The following is a 21,407-nucleotide window of genomic DNA, read 5'->3' as shown; positions in this document are numbered from 1 at the left end:
GCATAAAGGGCAGAGAGAGGGCACAGGAGGGCGTAGAGGGCAGAGCGAGGGCACGGGAGGGCGTAAAGGGCAGAGAGAGGGCACGGGAGGGCGTAGAGGGCAGAGCTGATGGCACTGGAGGGCGTAGAGGGCAGAGCCAAGGGTACGGGAGGGCGTAGAGGGCAGAGCGAGGGCACGGGAGGGCGTAGAGGGCAGAGCGAGGGCACGGGAGGGCGTAAAGGGCAGAGCGAGGGCACGGGAGGGCGTAGAGGGCAGAGCCGAGCCCTGGCGTCTGGCCGGGGCCAATACCGTCTCAGGAGACGAGGCAGTTACACATCACAGCCTCCTCCCCTCCAGCACGGCCAGGTCGGCGTGGGCGCAGCTGCCACAGCAGAAGCGGGGTTGGGGCGGGAGGGGACAGGCCCCAGAGGCCCGTGCTGCCCGGGGCCCTTGGTCAGGAGCCGCCCTCCGGGGGCGGGGAGGGGCGTGGCTCAGGCCCTCACACGGGAATGATTGGAGAAAAGGGAGAGAGAGGAGCAGGTGACAAGTGACGGGCTAGAGCTCCCCCCCCTCGGGAGGGGCCAGGAGGGGCGTCAGCCGCCACGGAGAGCTCACCCGGAGAAGAGGGGTCAGAGAAAGTTAAACCGAGGCACGCGGTGGAGGCCAGTGGCCCGGGAGCCACGCTTCTGCCAAACACGGCAGCTCATGGCGACCCTAAAGCTGTGGCTCTGGCTGTGGCTGGTCAGACACAACACATGTCACCAGACACACGCAGTGGCTCAAGCAGCCCTGACGGACTCGGAGGGGCCAGTGCTGGGGCCGCAGCCTCAGCCGTGTGCAGAGCATGTGCAGAGCATGTGAGCATGTGCAGAGCGAGTGCAGAGCGTGTGCAGAGCATGTGCAGAGCGTGTGCACTGCCGTGCCGGTGGGAAAGTGAGACAGACAGGACATTATGTGCGCGCAGTGCTGTGAGCTACATGGATGAGGAAGGGGCGGACCCTTCAACACGAGGAGAACACATGCTCTGACCCTACGGCCTTGTTCTGGCAGCTCTGCGGGTTTGGTTCCGTTGTCTTTTTTCTCCGGCTGCTGGCTGTTCGTCCCGGCCTCCCCTTCCCCACCCCCCCACCCCCGCCCCTGCTTCACTCACGCTGAGGGGCGCACCCACCGCCGAGGGCGCACCCACTGCTGAGGGGCGCACCCACCGCCGAGGGTGCCGGCAGCTTCAGAGGACAAACTGCCGGTGTGGCTCAGTGGATGGCGCGTTGGCCTGCGGACTGAAGGGCCCGGGTTTGAGTCTGGGTCAGGGCACACGCCCGGGTTGCGCCTCGATCCCAGTGTGGGGCGTGCAGGAGGCAGCCAATCAATGACGCCCTCTCATCACCGATGTTTCCATCTCCCTCCCTCTCCCTCTCCCTTCCTCGCTGACATCAATTCAAACATAGTTTTTTTAAAGAGACATGAACTCCCCACCTCCCAGCAAAGGGAGAGGCCCGAGAACCACAGAGGACGAGAAGCAGAGAGAAGGGAAGCAGAGGGAAGGGAAGCAGGACAGAGGAGCCGGAGAGCTGACACATGGGGGGGTGGGCCGACATGACCTCCCAGCCCGCCATCCACTGCAGCCTGCCCCCTCCCCGCCTGCCCTCCTGCAGGGACCTGAGGCCCCAGGTCTCCCCTCTGCCTCAGGGGAGCTCTCCCATCGCTCCCACAGGACAGAGGGCAAAGCCTTGAGAATTCTAGAGGCGCCAGGACCGTGGGTAAAAGCCTTCCAGGGCCCTGCACCCCAGGCCTCGCCCGGGGCAGGTGCCTGGCTGAGAGCCGCCGCCCCCTCCACACAGCCTGTGACACCCGCACTGGGAAATGCCTTTGGGTGGGTTAATAAAACGACAGCTGGTCCTGAAATACTGACTACGTGTCTCAAATAGGTTATTGCTCATTCATGCTGATCTGACATACAGAAAACAGCGCTGGCTGGCGTGGCTCTGTGGATAGAGTGCTGCCCTCGGATTGAAGGGTCCTGGGTTCGAGTCCAGTCCAGGGCACACGCCTCGGTGGCAGGCTCCATCCGGCCCAGGCCACGTGTGGGAGGCAACCAATCCATGTGTCTCCCACGTGGACGCCTCTCCACCCCGTCTCTCAGTAAACACATACACACATCCTTAAATCATGATTCAAAAAGGAAAACACATTTCCGGAGAAACCAAAGTCACTATCACACCCTTTCCCGCCCCTCAGGCCCGGCGAGTCCTCAGCCCAGGGCAGCCTCCCCCGGCTCAGCCCAGGCCCCGGAGCTGCAGGTGCGGCTGGAGAGTGCAGTTTGGACCTAACTGCCTGAAGCAATGAAGCCGACCGGACAACCAGCACAGCTCCCTCCCTCTGGCCATACGTGAGCACGCCCTTCAGAAGCACGGCAGCACGTTCTCCTACTCCGGCAGGACCCTACAAGGTCCTAAAACTCACAGAAGGCTGGCTTTCGGAGGGAGCTTTGAGTTTATCTGAGCCAATATTTCTTTTTAATTTAAACTCTTTATTCTTTAAAGTACAACCTATGTCTCCTTTTCCCCCACTGACCTCTCCCCAGCCACCCCCACCCCCAGCTCAGGCCCTCACTCCCGCTGTCTGTGTCCATGGGTGTGCTCATATGCATGCACCCAAGCCCTTTGGTGGATCCCTTACACCTCCCGCCCCCACCTACGCCTCCCCCTGCCTTCCATCCGATGTCTGATAGTCTGTTCGGAGCTTCTGTGACTCTGGATCTGTTTCTGTTCATTAGATTCCACAAATGAGTGAGACCACCTGATACTTATCTTTCTCCAACTGGTTTATTTCGCTTAGCATGATGCTCTCCAGGTCCATCCGTGCTGTTGGTAGGGCCGATATTTTGTTAAAATGTATTTTTTGTCGATTTCATGAAGGGAGGGAGAGGGAGGGATAGAAACATCAATGATGAGAGAGAGTGGCTCTTTAATTGGCTGCCTCCTGCACACCCCACACTGGGGATCAAGCCCGAAACTCAGGCCTGTGCCCTGGCCAGGAATCAGACCATGACCTCCTGGTTCATAGGCTGATGCTCAACCACTGAGCCCCACCAGTCGGTCTAAGTGAATATTTTTATTCTGAAGATAAGGTTGAGGTTCAATGTACTAAACGGCGTACCCCGACTTCTGTTAGACTTACATCTGAGCACAGGCTCTGACGTCTCCAGCACCTGTTTCTGCTACGGACTCAGCTCTCGGTGGGCTTGTGCACTAAAAATGTAGATAATCCTGTCCCTCCCAGCTTAGCAAAAAACAAGACTGTTAGTTGACAAATAACGTAAGATGGAAACCCAGCCGGAGAACATCTGCTGCCCCAATTGTGTCTTTAGCCTGTCTCCGCCCCCCCACCCCCCTCGGATCGCGATGGCACTGAAATACAATGGCTGAGGGAGCCTGAGCCCATGGCGGGCCACCCGCTGGGGAGGCTGCCCAGGCCTGGAGCGGACCGCGCCCCGGACATCACCGCAGAGAGCACAGCCGAGGAACAAACCCTGTCCCTTTCATTCTCCACCCTTCTCTCACCATCTACGGTGATAAAAGTGTGAGGTGCTAATTGGACCGGACGACTTCCAGACAAAGCCGGCGCCAAAGGGAAGCCCGGTCCCCGGTGCCTGCCGGCGCCAAAGGGAAGCCCGGTCCCCGGTGCCTGCCGGCGCCAAAGGGAAGCCTGGGTCCCCGGGTGCCAGAGGAAGCTGGTGCCGGCAGCGGGGGAAGGCAGGCCTGCTCTTGCACACATTTCGTGCATCGGGCCTCTAGTCCAATATAATAAAAGGCTAATATGCAAGTTGTGCCCTTGACTGGGAGTCTGACCATGGGCAGGATTGGTTGGCCAACAGCCCACGGCCCCTCCCCCTGGCTGGCCTGACCTGATTGGCCCCGAGTGATCCCACCTGTTCATGCCCCAGGCCTCCAGTAAAATACAAACATCTGCAGGAAGAGTTGTTTTCCTTTTCTGCCTTCCCCCTTGTTCTCAACCAGTTTTAAAGTGTTTCATGTTCTGAAGAAAAGCAGTTTACTAAGTTTCTTCATTTTGTCCTAATCTCTAATTTATCTCAGCCTCTGACTTGATTGCCTGCAGTAGTGGCTTCCTCACACTTTGGAAAAAGGAGACAAGCAAACCTCTATGTCACCACCAGATGGCACCAAAGACTCACTCATAGCGCCAGCCGCCCAGCCTCAGCCTCAGCCTCAGCCATCGGGCTCTGGGGGAAAGTGCTTGTTCCAATTCTCAGCACAGCCAGGAAGCCATCACCTCAGTGGCGTGTTCCTTGCAGAATCAAACCCTCGGCGCTTAAGTGATGTGTAACCATAGGCAACGACTCAAGGTCATACTCATGCCCTTGCCACCTGCACGCCCCCTACTGGGGACTGAGCACACAACCCCCCAGGCATGTGTCCTGCCTGGGAATCATGGAACTGTGACCTCCTGGTGCATGGGGCAATGCTCAACCACTGAGCCACACAGGCCAGGCAGGATGGGATAAACACATCCTATATAATAAAAGCCCAATATGTTAAGTGTCCAGTTGGCCATTCAACCAATCAAAGTGTAATATGCTAATGATATGTTAAGGCTGCTCAACAACTCGCTATGACGTACACTGACCACCAGGGGGCAGATGCTCTGACCTGTAGGTTAGCTTGTTGCTGGGGTCTGGCCCATCGGGACTGAGAGAGATGGGCTGGACACGCCCTGGAGCCCTCCCACATCCCTCCCTGACCCCGATCGTGCACCAGTGGGGTCCCTCAGCCTGGCTTTCGCCCTCTTGCAATCTGGGCTGAGGGACCTCCTACTCAAGTGCAAAAATTCTGTGCACCGGGGCCTGTAGTCAACAATAAAACCAGATTTTTGTTTTAATCCTACCCAAGGGTATTTCCCATCGATCTTAGAGAAAGGGACATTGACCGGTGGCCTCCCACGTCAGTTGTGTACCCAGCAGTGCTGTTCCCGCACCGTGAGGCCCGCGGGAGCCAAGCTTTGCCAATACCACCTCCGACATGCACGCTGGCTCAGTGCCCTCTGCCCCCGGGGGCAGGGCTGTTCCCCACCTGGCTGGGCTGGTGTGCTCGGTGGTCTGCTCCAGCCCGTCTCTGAACGACCTGAGGGCTCACTCCAATGTCGGCGTGTCCTACAGCTAAACCCACACCCGGTTCTGGTGTTTTCCGCCGGCCCAGCCCAGCCAGCGGGACGGTGCTCGCTGCGTGGGGACCCGCGTTTGGGGTGTCCACGGGCTCCGTTCTCCCTCACATGGTGTGAAGGTCTCTTCTGCCCGGCCCCGCAGGCCCCCTCCTGCACTCACCCCCCGCCTCCTGCTGTGCTGACAGCCAAGTCTCCCTCTGCGCTAACCTGGATGTCCCCTGTGCGGCTGCCGTACTCACACCTGATCAGCTGTGTCTTCATTCACAGCATCAGCCATCTGTCCTCCCGTCAACCCGGGGCCTGCCCTCAGCACGCCCACCTGCCCTGCCCTGCCCTCAGCACCGCCCACCTGCCCTGCCCTCAGCACGCCCACCTGCCCTGCCCTCAGCACCACCTGCATAACACACAGCCCGAGGAGAGGGACGGCCTCAGGATGGGGGTTTCTGTGCTGTGGGCGGTGTGTGTATGGGGCGGGGGCGGGGGCGGGGGCGGGGGTGGGGGTGGAGGAGGCCGGTGGAGAGGCACACCTACTTCCCGGGGGAGGGGCACCCAGGGAGCAGCCAGGGGCGGGGGAAGCGGGGAGGCAGGCGGACAGCTGCCCTCTGAGCACAGGGCTGAGGGGACCCGTCTCCTGCACCCTCTCCTGCACGGTTTCGCTGAGTTACAGGAGCGGAAGCAGGAGCGGACAGACAGCTGAGGCCGTCCCTCTCCTCGGGCTGTGTGTTATGCAGGTGGTGCTGAGGGCAGGGCAGGTGGGCAGTGCTGAGGGCAGGCCCCGGGATGACAGGAGGACAGACAGCTGATGCAGGGGGCTCGGGGAGGCGAGGTTCGGACACGGACACCCGCTGACCAGCGGCCGTGAGCGCAGGCCCCAGGTCACAGCAGGCTCCCAGCTCCTGCCGGTGACCACGGACGTCAAGCACGTCAAACCCAAAGGCTGCACGGGCCCCATACACAGGGCATGCGGCCCACGGCCACACGTTTGACGTGCTCAGCGTACTTCGTGGCTCCTCCACGGAGAAACCCAGCATCTGGCAAGTTTCCGGCAGGGCCCAGGCCAGCCTGCTGTCCGGTGGACACGCCCAGCAGCCCCGCCCAGCAGCCCCCGTGGCCCAGGGGATAATCCCTCTTCAGTTCCCTCCAGATGTGGGTGTCAAACAAGGCACCCGCTGCTCATACACGCGAGGCCCACACCACCCCCTCCTCCGGTGACCCCAGGCTGCTCTCTGCCCCGGAGTCTGACTAGCGGTCAAACCGGCCTATGGCCACTCAAGGGGCAGGGGCACGGGCAGGCCGGACTGTGGGGTCTGAGCACAGCATGGCCTCGGCAGGAGCGGACAAAGGGCGAGGTGCCCGCCTGCCCCCCGCCGCACCACCCTGCCTGGGCAGAGGGGCAGTCAGGTGTCTCCCCACACTGGTCTGGAGGTCAAGCACCGAGGGGCCGGCCTGTGGACAGGGAGTCGTGTGTCCCCACCTGAGGAGGTGCCAGCATGGGGGATGTGCAGAGCCGATTCCCGGGTCACACCCAGTCTGAGCTAATGAGCACGAGAGACTGTCCCCGAGCACGGTCCCCGAGGCCGGGCATCTGAGGACCCCCATCCTGAGGCCGTCCCGCTCCTCCAGAGCCGCTAGCTTCCCTCACTCAGGCAGAACCTGCGGCCCGGCCGCCAGCGTGCTCAGGGACTGACCTCCACCTGAGCCAGGAGGTCCGGGCTCCATTCCCGTCAGGGCACAGGCCCAGGTGGCGGGCTCCATCCCCTGTGGGGCGTGCAGGAGGCAGGCGATCCACGATTCCCTCACCCTTGATGTTCCTCTCTCTCTCCCTTCCCCTCTGAAATCAAGAAAACATATTTAAAAAACTCCACTGTGGTCCCCGGCATGGCCCCCAGGCCGGACTCCGGCCGCCCTCCCTGAGCAGGGAGCTGAGTCTCGCTCTGGGCGGCAGGCGTGTTGGCGTCGTGGTCCCGTGTGGCGTGACCATGACCAGCCGTGGGGTATCCGCCCAGGCCCCTTTTAAACACAAATGAGTGGAAACCTCCTTGAAAACGCCGTTTATTAGAGAATCTAGTGCACGTGTGGGACATGAAGCCCACCTCTTCATCAGTCCCGGCTCACATCAGCCGACCAGGAAACAGCCACACGTGACAGTTCTGGTTCTGGACGAGGTGTGGATCCGTGGCGGGACCTCAGGGCAGCAGGTCCCCGTGGTGGTAAACATTCCCACGCGTGACCAACACACCGCTTCCCACGCGTGCGCACACACAACCCTCGGGGCCCGTCTCAGACACACGCTGGTCACGCGTGTATGTGGCGAAATAAAACCTGAATAGAAATCGTTGTAAAACGGAACCTGAATAAAACGTATCCCGACGCCGTCTCCTGGGTAAGCCGCGTTTATTGTTAGCTGTCACAGCGCGGTCCGGCTCCGTCCGGGCGCTGGCTGACGGCTCCTCCGGTCCCCGCAGCGCACTCGGGCCCCACGCCCGCTCCCGGCCCCGGGGCCGTGGCGGGGCCGTGGCGGGGCCGTGGCGGGGCCGTGGCGGGGGCCGTGGCGGGGCCGTGGCGGGGGCCGTGGCGGGGCCGTGGCGGGGGCCGTGGCGGGGCCGTGGCGGGGGCCGTGGCGGGGCCGTGGCGGGGCCGTGGCGGGGGCCATGGCGGGGGCCGTGGCTGCGGCGGCCGCGTGGGGGAGGGGGCGCTGGTCCTGCGTGCGGCGGCGGCTCCCGGCGGTGAGGCCGTCATGGTGCCTGCGGAGGACACGGTCAGGCTGTCACCGTCCTCCCGCGTCCGTGAGCGTCATCGTGGCCCCGCCGTCAGACACGGCGCCAAAGCGCCCAGAGAGGAGCCACACGCAGCGCAAACGCGAAGTAAACAGACGACTGAAGCAGCGGGAGTGGCCGGGCGTCACCGCTCCGGGGGAGGGTGTCACCGTCGCTGCCCCTGCGCGCCGGCCGCAGCCGCCAGAGCCCGGGGCAGGGCGGGGCGGGCGGGGGCAGGAACTCGTTCCAAACGTGGTTTCTGAGGAGTCTGAGTCCGTCACCTCCACCGCCACGTGGCATCTGCGTGAACAGGGCCGACGAGCGAGGACGGAGGGACCACGCACCTGGCCCCTCCGTGGCAGCCCGTGGCCGGACAGCGAGGGCGACGAGGGTGGTCAGTGACCGTTCTGGAGTCACAGCTGAAGGCGGCCTCGGCGGCAGTGGCCAGGCGCCAGGCCGCCGCCCGCCCCGACCGCTCCGCTGACCGCTCCTGCTGACCGCTCCGCTGACCGCTCTGGCTGCCATCACAGCAGCCCCAGCCGCTCGCCGCCGAGAACGGAGCGTGACGGCCATCCACACGCTCCCTGAGCTGCACACTTCCCCCCAGAGCGTCCACAGCCCAGGGAAAATGAAGACAAAAAAAAAAAAAAAAACCTAAAACAAGCACAAAGCACACAGAGTGCAAACCCGGCGCTCTCCTTTCGGCCTCCTCGGCGGCGGCGTGAGGGAGGGCTTTCTGCGTGTCCTGAGTTTGGCTTTCGGTTCCAGAGGGAAACGGTGCTGCGGTCCTTCATTTCACTCCAAATGCCGTGCCCTGAACGCACGCCCGCGCCGGCCACACCCCCTCGGGGAGCACACGCACGCACACGCTCACACACAGCTCAGGGGAAGCACACACGTGTCAGGGCTCGGAATTGCACTGGCCTCCAATCACTCAGGCCCGAGCAGCTGGGCGGCGGCATGGGCATCGGAATAAAATAGGTTTCGCTCGAGGTGGGTGCTCCCGCGGCCGCCCGGCACACAGGGTCACGTTAGTGGATCAGAGACAGGTTAGAACTGCTCGCTGACGGCTCTCGGGTTAGACTATGGGCAGCAGCGACACGGGTGACGGGGGGGGCCACGGGCCACGGGCCACGGGGCCACGGGGGCCACGGGGCCACGGCCGCGGTCACTTGGACTTCTTGTCCTGCGGGACGTGGCCGTTCCCCTTGCACCTGCCGTTGAGGACGCCGTTGGCATGGGGTCCGTCCGTGGCGCCGGGCCCACGCCGCGCCCAGCAGCGGCGGGCCCGCCGGCAGGCGAGGGGCACGGCCCAGGCCAGCAGGGCGGCCAGCAGGGCGGCGGCCAGCAGCAGCACGGCGGCCACGTCCAGCAGGAAGTACTGCCAGAAGGACAGCTGGTAGACGGCGGCCTGCAGGTGGCGGGCGCCGCGGTGGCGCAGGACGTACTCGATCCAGTACACGGAGCGCTCCACGGGGTGGCCGGGCTGGTCCCGGTGGATCTCTGACAGCTGCCGGGCCCGCCTGCGGAAGCTGCGGGAGGAACGGGGTCACGGGTCCACCCTGGCCGCCGTGACCGAGCGGGAGGGCGGCCGCGGGCGCCCCGGTCCGGCCGCTCCGAGCACCTCCTCAGGCCACACCCCGAGCCGAGCAGCCGAGGAGCACGGAGGCCGGGCCTGGCCGTGCTCACAGCACTATGGCGCACACCGCGGCCTGCCCCCCCTCCGCAGGCCCTCCTCTTGGTAAGGGGCCCACGTGACCCACACGGGCCCCGGGACAGGAGCGCCCCCTGGTGGAGCCGGTGCCACAGGCTGGGCCGCAAGGACTCCCTCCCCGGCTCCCCCACCGCCTGCTTCACACAGTGAACCTCCGGATGCAGAGGAGCCCCCGCACAGAGCGGCTCAGGACCCCATCGGGGCCGCGGGAAGGGAGGTGCCAGGACCTCCATCACGGGTGAGGAATTGGGGGCCTCCTCGGCACCATGGCTGCCCCTTTAACTGGAGCCCCGAGCTCACGGTGCCGCTGACACCAGCCAGCTCTTCAGCAGCGCCGCGTGGCAGTCCGTACCGGCCACGGCCAGTGACCAGCAGAGACGGGCGCCCCGGCCACAGCCAGCTCTTCAGCAGCGCCGCGTGGCAGTCCCTCCCAGCCACGGCCAGTGACCAGCAGTGGCCACGGGGCAGCCCCTCCCGGCCACGGCCAGTGGCCAGCAGAGACGGGCGCCCCGGCCATGGCCAGTGACCAGCAGTGGCCGCGTGGCAGTCCCTCCGGGCCACGGCCAGTGGCCAGCAGAGACGGGCGCCCCGGCCACGCCTCCTGCACAGGTGCCTCAGGCACCGCTCCCTGCCCTCACACCATGCGGCAGGAGCTCGCTCACCGCACAAACGCTCCGCCGTCCGGCAGCCGGCATGCTGGAGCCGCCTGGTTTTCACAGAGCAGCCGCCTGGCTGGCGGGCTCCGTGGCTGAGCTCTGACCTACGCCCAGGAGGTCACAGTGCCATGCCCGGGTTGAGGACTCAATCCCCAGTGCAGGGCGCGCAGGAAGCAGCCGATCCACGATTCTCTCTCATCATGGATGTTTCTCTCTCTCCTCTCCCTTCCTCTCTGAGATCAGTAACAATACGTGTGTTGTTGTTTTTAAAAGGGGGGCTGCTGTGATCCCCTGAGGCCGCGGAGCTGAGACCCTGGGGAGCACGGCCGGCCAGCACACAGCGGCGGCTCAGCGACAAGATGGACTCTGACGCCCGGGCTGAGCGGGCGTCCCTGAGGCCCCACGGCCCCTGCGCGTCCCCGGGAGTGAGGGCACCGGGGCTGTTCTCCCTCCGGCTCAGGAGGCCTGCGGGAGGCGACCCGCCGGTCCCATGGCGGTGCCTCAGCAGGGCTGCGCCCAGGGCGGGGCCGAGCCGGAGGAGGCTGCGCCCAGTGGAGGCTGCGCCTGGAGGAGGCCATGCCCGCGGGAGGCCGCACCCACAGGAGGCCGCGCCCGGAGCTCACCTGGGCTCGGCGATGACCCGCACCAGCGCGGCGTGCAGCTCGGCCTCGGTCAGCGTCTTCCACTCCAGCAGGAGCCCCATGCCCTTGGCCTGCACGCGCGTCATGGTGTCGTAGTGGTCGCCGAAGAGCGGGATGCCCACCACGGGGACGCCGTGGTACATGGTCTCGAAGATGCTGTTGAGGCCGCCGTGGCTGAGGAAGGCCCGGGCGTGGGGGTGCCCTGGGAGCAGAGAGCGCGGCCAGTCACCCACGCCGGGCAGACTCGGACCTCCAGCCCTGTGCCCTGTGCGCACCCCGCCGGTCCCCTGGCCTCCAGCCCGAGGCCTCTGCCCGCACGGCGGCCGCGGCGGCTCCCTCTGACCTCAGGCAGCGTCACCACGAGCCACACGCCGCCGGGGGGGCTGGGTTACCGCCCGTCAGGTACAAAAGCCCATTTGGAGCGGCCGAGGCTGCAGCTCTGAGAGGTTTACCCCACGCTCTCCCAAACACAGACAGCCGCCCCGCCACCCACGGAACCCCACCGCGCGGGAGCTGGAAACGGCAGCTCGAGCTCCTGAGGGCAGACGTGGCCCGCCGCGCCAGCGCTGCCCACTGAGCCGTCCCGTCCGTGAGAACTGCTGCGGGGACTGGGGCTGGGGCCCCGTGAGCCCAGGACGCCGACCCACCTGCACACCCCTGCACAGGCCACGTGGGCAGCCCCTCCCCCACAGGCCACGTGGGCAACCCTCCCCGCACAGGCCACGTCAGCACCCCCTCCCCGACACCAGGCCATTTGGACAACTCCACTCCCACTCCCTTGGCCATGTGGGCATCTGCACTCACCATTCAGGGTCGCTCAGGGACAGACACTGATGGGACACTGGTGACAGGGCCGCCATGGGGATAAGAGTGGGAACTGACCAAGGTGAACGGGGTGCTGCAAACCCAGTGCCGCGTGGACAGAGAGGGCAGAAAAGACGTACCCTTGTCTTCTGAAGACAGCAGGCACACGGGCCCGTGGCCTGGGACTCGGGGGCCCTCCCCGCACAGCCCCAGCACCCAGCGGGCGGTCCCACAGGGCCTGTCCCTCGACCACAGGACCCCACCTCCCTGAAGGGAGCGGCGCCCCGGCCCAGCCTGGGGAGCACGCCGAGCCCCCTCTGACCGCAGCCGGGAACGGCGTGCACATGCCTGGTGATTAGGAGGCGTTTATGGGGAGGATCCAAATAAAGTCACAATAAGCGGCTATGTCCTCGGCCTCTGCTTGTCTTTGGTTTTCACCTAGTGAATGATGCTGAGTGTCTCTGTAATAAACTGTGACACAATCTACATTTCCACTGTGTTAATTACGGCTTCAGGCAATTAGTCTAATGAGGTGTAACTTCACGCCTGCTGACGTGCAGTCACATGGAGTGTGTGCCTGTTTAAGTGTATTTTCCAGAAAATCAGCATCATGACCGATCAGGACTCCACACAGTCCAGTGACCAGCCTCCGCACAGCCTCCCAGCAGACGGGAGGGCGGCTCGCTGTGGCGTCTAAGAGTGCAGGTGCCAGATGATGTCACTGCTGCCTCCTGGGGCAGCCCCAGGTGCACACTGGTGCCGAAGCCTGGGTCAAGGTCACACGGCACGTTAGTGTCTGAGGGCCTGGGTCAAGGCCGTGTGCGCACAGCAGGGTCTGAGCCTGGGTCAAGGCCGTGTGCGCACAGCAGGGTCTGAGCCTGGCCAAGTCCGTGTGCGCACAGCAGGGTCTGAGCCTGGCCAAGTCCGTGTGCGCACAGCAGGGTCTGAGCCTGGCCAAGTCCGTGTGTGCACAGCAGGGACTGAGCCTGGCCAAGTCCGTGTGTGCACAGCAGGGTCTGAGCCTGGGTCAAGGCCGTGTGCGCACAGCAGGGTCTGAGCCTGGCCAAGTCCGTGTGCGCACAGCAGGGTCTGAGCCTGGCCGAGGTCGGAGGGCACAGCGCCCGGGCGGGGACTCACCCAGCAGGTCGTTCTGCGGCAGCCACTCCAGGAGCTTGGTGTTGTTGCCCAGGTTCCGGGGTCTGGCTCCGGAAAACCTGCGGGGCAGCAGACAGGCCCTCAGACACCCCCACGGCCCCGGCGACGGCGCCGCTAACCCGGAGCGGCCACGTCGCTGTGGACGCCTGCAGGAGCCATCTTCCTCAGCAGCATCGATGGGCTCCTCCGCACGCTCTCACCGGCAGGGGGGGTCCCGGCTTACACCGAGGCCTGGCCGCTCCTCTCGCCGTGCGCGGAGCGGCAGGAGCGCCCGCAGGAGCCGGTGCTGGAGCCCAGCCCCCGACCAGGGGTGGACCCGGGGCCTGATCCGTCCCGGACCCGGGCCGGGAGGCTACAGGATGCGCTGTCCCCTCCCCCGGGCCAGGGTTCGGCGGCCATTGGGCTGGCCTGCCTTGGTCTCTGCAAGGAGAGCGTGGAAGGTTTACTGGACGTGAAGTGTCCCACACCAAGCGGAGGGCACTTTCCGAGGAGCTAACAGGAAACCCCGCGGATAGGTCTGGGGGCCGGCCCGCCATTTCCTGTTGGCCGGGAGCTGGTAGCGGGCACGCTGCACGCTCTGAGCCAGCTGTCATGGCGCCAGGTCACCACCAGGTCCCAGGGCCCACGGGGGACGGGGGAGGGGGCAGCGCCCAGCAAACACCCACACGGGGCGGCTGCTCCAGGGCAGGCGGGGCAGCACCTGCAGGGGGGGTGCCTCTGGGCCTCATCACTCATCAGGGCCACGCACGCCGCTGTGCTGCCCGGCCTGGCCTCGGGGAATGCTCCACCACTCACCACCTCCCACGGCCCCTCCCAGCCCCGTCTGCGGCACCGAAAGGACCGCGGGGACAGTGGGTGAGGGGCCACCCCCCCCCATCCCCACTGGGCCTCCCACCAGAGGCCCGCAGAGCCGCCCCCGGCCCGGCCTGCGGGGAGGGCCGGCCTGCGCAGAGCGGAGCGGGGGAAGGGGTGTCGCCGGGCCGTACCTCCAAATCACCTTCTGGGGCAGCCGTGCCAGCGCCCCGGCCAGCTTGTGGGCGATGTCCTCCGACAGGTACTTCACGCCGGCGCCGAAGGACACGAGGACGAAGCCGTGCTCGCCGGCGCCGTCCGCCCAGCTCTGCAGGTCCTGGAAGAGCGTGCGCGAGTGTGGCCGGCCGGCGCCCGCCCGCCCGCCCGCCCGCCGACGGAGGGCCTGGCACAGGCCCGGTGGGACCCGCTCAGAGCGCCCGGCCTCCGCACCCCTTTCTCCCTCGGGGGCGCCGACTGCACTCAGAGGGGCCGGGCCAGAGGAGGTCCCCCAGGAGGCCACCGCTCCCAGGATGACGTCCCACTCCCAGCAGGACCGTGGCCGGAGCCGGTGGCCACACGGAGAGGACGGGGGTGTGGGTGCTCTGCACAGGCACTTTACCTACACCCCCATACCCACACACTGGTCTCACACACACACACTGGTCTCACACACACACTGGTCTCACACACACACACTGGTCTCACCCACACACTGGTCTCACACACACACTGGTCTCATACACACACATTGATCTCACACACACACACACTGATCACAGACACACACTGATCACAGACACTGATCTCACACACACACACACACACACACACTGATCACACACACACACACACTGATCACAGACACTGATCTCACACACACACACACACACACTGATCTCACACACACACACACTGATCACAGACACTGATCTCACACACACACACACACACACACACACACACACAAAGCGTGTGCACACAGCGTCCGCACACACAGCACCAGCACGCCCACTGCCCTGTCCCAGAAGGCTGGCCGTTTCTAAGCGCTTTCCAGCGGGCTGGCAGCGGCCCGCGGGCGGCCGGCCCCGGAGAGGGCGGCGGAGGGATCAGCTCTCAGGGACCGTCTGTCCCCACGGGGCCTCTGGAGAGGATGCGTCTCCCTTTCCAGGAGGCCTGGCATCTTGGCTCTCTCCCATTTGGCTGTCTCTTCGCTGGGCAGTGACTGGAAAGGGAAGCAGAATCCGAAACCCCGGCCGGAAGGGAGTTCCGTTTCAAGGCTCCTAAGACCTTCAGGAACCGCAGGGCCGACAGCACACGGCCGTGACCGCAGGCGGAGGCACCCAGAGAGCAGTGTGGGGAGTAGCCCCCGGGCGGAAGAAGCTGACAATCCCACCAGAAGAAAAAAACAAAAACGCCAAAAGGCGGAAAGATGGGCTCAGATCCGCCTTCTGCTGCAGGAGAGCTGGTGTGCAGGGAATGAGGGTCCGAGCTGGTGGGCAGCGTGAGGTGGGGGGGCGGGGGGCGGCGGTGAGGCAGCCACGCTTGCTGCTCGCCACGGATTCCTCGCCGACCATTCCCAGTTCTGCTGAGAACAGGCTGGCAGACGGGACCCAGGGCCCAGCGCTCCGGCATATCAGGTCCACCCAGGACTCAGCAAACACCACCCAGCACCCACCTCCGACTCCCCGGCCCCGGGCGGACGGGAGAGCCAACGAACGAACTCAACTCTCAGAGAGAAGACCTCTCTGGCCTGGCCTCAGCGCCCAGGATGACCTCCTGTCGGTCTGACCCCTGTGCCGCTCATTCCCCACAGCCCTGCGGCCCGACCTCCTCCATCCTCACTCACACGCCCTCTGTCCTCCATCCTCACTCACACGCCCTCCTCCATCCTCACTCACACGCCCTCCGCCCTCCATCCTCACTCACACGCCCTCCGCCCTCCATCCTCACTCACACGCCCCCCGTCCTCCGTCCTCCATCCTCACTCACACGCCCTCCTCCATCCTCACTCACACGCCCTCCGCCCTCCATCCTCACTCACAGGCCCCCCGTCCTCCATCCTCACTCACACGCCCTCCGTCCTCCATCCTCACTCACAGGCCCCCCGTCCTCCATCCTCACTCACACGCCCTCCGTCCTCCATCCTCACTCACAGGCCCTCCGTCCTCCTCCTCCATCCTCACTCACACGCCCTCCGTCCTCCATCCTCACTCACAGGCCCTCCGTCCTCCATCCTCACTCACACGCCCTCCGTCCTCCATCCTCACTCACAGGCCCCCCGTCCTCCATCCTCACTCACACGCCCTCCGTCCTCCATCCTCACTCACAGGCCCTCCGTCCTCCTCCTCCATCCTCACTCACACGCCCTCCGTCCTCCATCCTCACTCACAGGCCCTCCGTCCTCCTCCTCCATCCTCACTCACACGCCCTCCGTCCTCCATCCTCACTCACACGCCCCCCGTCCTCCATCCTCACTCACACGCCCTCCGTCCTCCTCCATCCTCACTCACACGCCCCCCGTCCTCCATCCTCACTCACACGCCCCCCGTCCTCCATCCTCACTCACAGGCCCTCCGTCCTCCATCCTCACTCACACGCCCTCCTCCATCCTCACTCACAGGCCCTCCGTCCTCCTCCATCCTCACTCACACGCCCTCGTCCTCCATCCTCACTCACACGCCCCCCGTCCTCCATCCTCACTCACAGGCCCCCCGTCCTCCATCCTCACTCACACGCCCTCGTCCTCCGTCCTCACTCACACGCCCCCCGTCCTCCTCCTCCATCCTCACTCACAGGCCCCCCGTCCTCCATCCTCACTCACACGCCCTCCGTCCTCCATCCTCACTCACAGGCCCTCCGTCCTCCATCCTCACTCACACGCCCTCCGTCCTCCATCCTCACTCACACGCCCTCGTCCTCCATTCTCACTCACATGCCTGCCGGGACCTCCGCTCCCCACCCTGCGGCCCACCCCGGGACACGCCTCAGGCCGCCGGCCCTGTGACCGGCTGGTGAGACGGGCACTCCTGCCTAAGCTCCCAATGGCCGTCCGTACAAACACCACCCGCACATTCCTTACCGGCCTTCCGCTCACTGGGAAAAGGAGACCGGCTTCTCCGAGCAGCTGAGCTAAGGGAGTGTCCTGGGCGTTTTAAGGAACGCCAGTCCAGCTGCGAGCCTGGGGCCTCCTGGAGGCAGCGCCTCCGTCCCAGCACACGGCGGACTTCCTGTGACCCCTGAAGCCACGCCACGGCGCAGGCTGACGAGGTCGGAGACAGCGGCTCGGGTCCGAGCGCCCGCGGGACACGCGCTGGTGTCTGTCCACAGCTCTAATGAGAAGCGGCCGAGGCAGGTGCTGGGCCCGGGGCCCCCAAAGGCGCCGGCGGCCTTGGCTAACCCGCTCCTCCAGCAGCACAGAGCCACCGTGCAATCTCCGAGCCACACCGCTGATGCCGGCGCAGCCCACCTCCTCCACGGCCTCGGGCACAGAGCCCCTGCCGGCCCGGCCGCCCACATTCCAGGCAGGAAGGGCTGCTGGTGAGTCCCACCCACACCCTGCACAGGCCCGCAGGCCCACCGAGACCTCCCGACCCAGAGCACACCCCCCTAAGCTCTCCGTGTCCCCACAGGCCCCGTCCGCTCAGCCCTCCACGCGTCCACGTGCGGACCTGTGGGCCCCGCAGCTGCAGGGGCGTGAGCACGGGGGACAGGAGGCTCCCGCGGAAGTGCACAGGCCGGCGTGGCTCGTGGCTGAGCGTCACCTATGAGCCAGGCCACGGTTCCATTCCCCATCGGGGCACAGGCCTGCGTTTGGCTCGACCCCGTGTGGGGCCTGCAGGAGGCAGCTGATCCATGATTTGCTCTCATCATTGATGTTTCTGTGTCTCTCGCCCTCTCCCCTCCTCTCTGAAACTAATAATAAAAATATATTTTAAAATAATGGAAAAATGACAAATAAAAAGACAAAAGGCACGTGGCAGAGGCCTGGAGGATCTGGCATCTCCCAATGGCCTCGGCTCCCCGGAGCCCCGCCAGGCCCAGCCCTCCCACGTCCCAGGACCTCTGTGGGCATCACTCTGTCCCAGGGGACACGTCCTCGATCCCGTCCCGGGCGCTGCTGACGACAGACCCTGAGGCGTGTGGCCTCTGAGCGGGTCCGGCGAGCGGACAAAAGGAACCTGCGTCCACAGAACCCGCCTTCGAGCTGGACGGTCAGAGCCCGCCCCAGAGCTGAGGCGGGCCATGGAGAGAAATGGCCAGAGAGAGAGGCGTCGGGTGGAGGGGGCGGGCTGGCGGCAGAGGGGCAAGAAGAGGTGCCGGCACTCCCATGGCTCACGCCGCTGGCCCTGGAGACTGAGTGTGGCCCAAGGATACCGGGGTGCCCCCCCCCCCCACCGCGAGCGCGAGGTGCAGGGCCGTTCCCTCGGGAACAGCGGCGAGGGGGCCTGCTGGCGAGGCCTCGGGCCCTGCAGCACCGACAGCCTCACCCCCGGGCCACGGGCCACAGGGAGCGGCGCTGGCGGGCGGTGAACGTGGCGAGGCCACACTGGACCGTCCTGGGCTGAGTGGCCGGTGGGAAGGTGCCGGCATCGGAGAGAGAAGAGGCGGCGGCGGGAGAGCCCTCGGCGGCTGTCCCTCTGCCCACAGAGAAAACCGCCAGGACCGAGCGGGGAGCACGGCCGGGGGGGGCAGGGCCGGGCCAGCGGGAAGCAGAAAGAGACCGAGTCCGCCTGGCGCCTTCCCCGGCCAGGTGCTTCCACAAGCCGAGTCCTCAACGCCATGAAACCACGCACCAGGCCACGTGCCACAGCAAGACCGGCCCTGGAGCGGCCTCCTCCGGGGGCACAGTGTGAGGGAAAGGCACGGTGTGCAGTGCCGCCCACCGCCATGGCGCCCTGAGCCGCTCACCCCGGGGAGCCCTCACCGGGACAGGGTGGGCCCCGGGCAGCCAGCGCCCAGCCAACCCTCAGCGCCCCCCCCCCCCGGGCAGCCTGAGTCACCCGCGGGGGGCTCTGCGGCCCTGACAGCCGGTCACCCGGGCTCGGCCGGTCACCCAGCTCAGCCGGAGACCCTGGGGCCAGTCCTGAGCGGTAACACCCAAGTGACCGTCCCCGCCGTCTGAGTCAGTGGCTCTGACTCTCCCTCCGTGACACCCGTGCCCCTCAGAGCAGAGCCCGAGGCAGGACACACCCCGTGGGCCCAGGGAGTCACGCAGCGGTGTTTGGTTCTCGTTCCTCCTCACCTGACAATAATTTTCCACTGATTCCGGGGAGAGTATAAGGGAGGTGGGAGGGGGAGAGAAAGAGGGAGAAAGAGAAACATAAGATGTGAGAGAGAGACATCAATTGGTTGCCTCCCCACACGTGCCCCAACTGGGGCGGGGAACCTGCAACCCAGGTACCTGCAGGGGATCAAACCCCAGACACCAACGCTCTAACCACTGAGCAACCGGCCCAGGCACAACACGGCCGTTAAATAAATACACGTTCCTCCTGCACCAACAGGAAACGAACAGCAGACGTAAATCAGTTGCTCACAGCCTCGGGAAGCCACGGGAGCGGTGGCATCGGAGGGAAGGTGAGGTCTCGTTGGCTGAGCTGCGGCCGGGTCGCCGCCGGCCGCCCGGAAGGCGAGGAGCTGGTCTCACTGTGCGGCTCAGCGAGTGGAACTCACGAGAGGAATTCAGGAAGCAGCGCACCCACAGCCTCGCAGGCCGCTCAAAAGCAAAAAACAAGCTTACAGAGAACCTCGTACAGAAAAAGTACAGAAAAGACACACGGATCACGTGCTAACAAAACAAATGACGACAGGATGTTCTCTCCCCGTGGCCCCGCTGCCGGGCCCGGCCGTGCTGGCAGCGCGCTCTGCTCGCCCCGTCCTGTGATCCCGCCGCCACCCCGCAGCGGAGGCCGGCACACGGGGCCCGCAGCTCGGGCACAAATGCAGAAACGCCCCCGGGCTGATGGCGGTGAGGAGTGGTCTCCCGCCGGCCGCACGCGCGCCGGGGGTCAGGGCGCCTTCCTCCGGCCGCAGCGGCGGCTCCAACCGACACGACGGAGCGTGAGGGCAGCTCCGGGCCCGTCTGCCCCTCCTCTCCCTCAGGGAGGCCTGTCTTCCCTCCGGTGGGAACGCCTGGTGCCCCAGAATGACTGGCCTGCACCGCGCCTCGGCCCAGCTCCCGCTTAGTGACCGTCCTGCGGTCATGCCGTGCACACGGGTGGATGGGGATTGGTCGCTTTTGTCTGTCCATTTGCAGAGGAAGAGAAGACTGACTCAGTAAAGGGAGAAATTGCACTCTATAATTCCTTCGGGTTTAAATGCATGTGTTTTATGGTCTCTAATCGAATAAACCCACGCAGGCAAGGCCGTTCCACTGCTGGTTAAAAAATAAGTTAATAAAGTTAATCGCAAGCTAAACCCCATCCATCCCATCATCCCATCAATGTGCTCAGCAGAAGCGCCTGACGACATCTGACCCCCACGCATGAGAGCTCAGCCAGCCAGGAAGAGCCAGCTCCTGGACGCGGCGAGTTCACCGGTGACACCGACTGCTGGCCCGGGGCCGAGTGGGAGCAGGTATCCCACCCGATCCGGTCGCAAGATGCCCGTCACCACGCTCAGCACCGCACGGTCTCAGTGCAGCAGCAAGAGGAAGAGAGAACCCTGAGCCACTGCGAAGAGAGAGACCGAGAAACGATCGTCTCTGAGAAAGTGGGAAAGAATCGGCAGAAACCTCCCGCACGAAGCAGCGACGGTGGCAGGTTGCAGGCTGTGAGGGTCAATGACAGGGCAGCCCCTGCCCGGGGCCAGCTGTGGACAGCGGGGCCTGGCCGTGAACACAGCCCCGCTGAGCTGGCATCTCCAAACATGCGATGCTCAGGCAGCACCTAGCAAACACTCGGGCCCTGACTCCGAAGCCGAGAGAGGCGAATGCAGGAGAAAACCCACATCCGGAACAGGCGGAGGCAACACTGCCGAGGCCAGTGCCTCCACCTCCACCTTCAGGCTCACACCTGGCACCATACCCAGCGAGCACACTGTGACCCCACAAACAGAGCCACGGCCATCTCCCTCCTGCCGGACAGAGCGGAGGGCTGAGGCCAGCCAGCCCCCAGCCGGCGGTGAGGCTGCAGGAATCGGACGGGTACTGCCGGACAGAGCGGAGGACCGGCCAGCCCATGCTGCCTGACGCTACAGGAACCGGACGGGGTACTGACGTGAGAACAGACCGCAGAGCAGTGGATGGACAGAGCCCAGAAACAGGCCCACAGCCACAGCCAACCCACCTCTGACACAGGAGCCAAGACCGAGCGCTCACCAACGGTGCTGGAGCCACTGGCCATCCACGTGCAAAACATGAACCTGGACAGACCTCACAGCCTTCAACAATATGAAGTCAAAACAGATCACAAGCTGAAATGTAAAATGCAAAACCATAAAACCTCCAGAAGAGCACGACTACACTGCACACGGCACCTGCACATGGGCGGCCCCTGCACACAGCACCGTGTCCCAGCGTAGGCGGACCTGCAATGGCACCTGTCCCAGCATGAGTGGCGCCTGTGCATGGAGGCACACAGCAAACACTGGTCACTAAGGGAAGGAACCAGCACCTGGTACAGGCCATGCCAAAGTGATGAAGGAGCTTCGGAGCCTGAACCCAAATCCAGACCACGTCATCACGGATGGGTCACGTGACGGGTGGATCACATGACGGGTGGACCCAGGGCAG

The 21,407-nt window shown here is 64.9% G+C and overlaps 1 protein-coding gene and 1 long non-coding RNA gene across 3 annotated transcripts in view; both read right to left on the bottom strand.

The window, feature by feature from the left end:
• The window catches only part of LOC311622356, a 385,135-nt gene that overhangs the window by 108,079 nt on the left and 255,649 nt on the right, over positions 1-21,407 (bottom strand). The window lies entirely within an intron of this gene.
• UGT8 (UDP glycosyltransferase 8) overlaps positions 9,058-21,407 on the bottom strand; it is a 41,172-nt gene continuing 28,822 nt past the window's right edge. For both annotated transcript variants that reach the window (XM_084883435.1, XM_084883436.1), the window contains exons 4-7: positions 13,870-14,012; positions 12,866-12,942; positions 10,907-11,126; positions 9,058-9,445 (exon numbers count right to left, since the gene is read on the bottom strand). In XM_084883435.1, coding sequence (XP_084739561.1) covers positions 9,082-9,445; positions 10,907-11,126; positions 12,866-12,942; positions 13,870-14,012 — 804 coding nt within the window. In that variant the 3' untranslated portion in view covers positions 9,058-9,081. The remainder of the gene's footprint in view (positions 9,446-10,906; positions 11,127-12,865; positions 12,943-13,869; positions 14,013-21,407) is intronic.

The sequence above is a fragment of the Pipistrellus hanaki genome, assembly GCF_964339955.1.
Source record: "Pipistrellus hanaki genome assembly, chromosome: 5".
NCBI classification, from domain to species: Eukaryota; Metazoa; Chordata; class Mammalia; order Chiroptera; family Vespertilionidae; genus Pipistrellus; species Pipistrellus hanaki.
The sequence above is the reverse complement of the archived record's forward strand: the minus strand, read 5'-3'. Positions and strand labels throughout refer to the sequence as shown.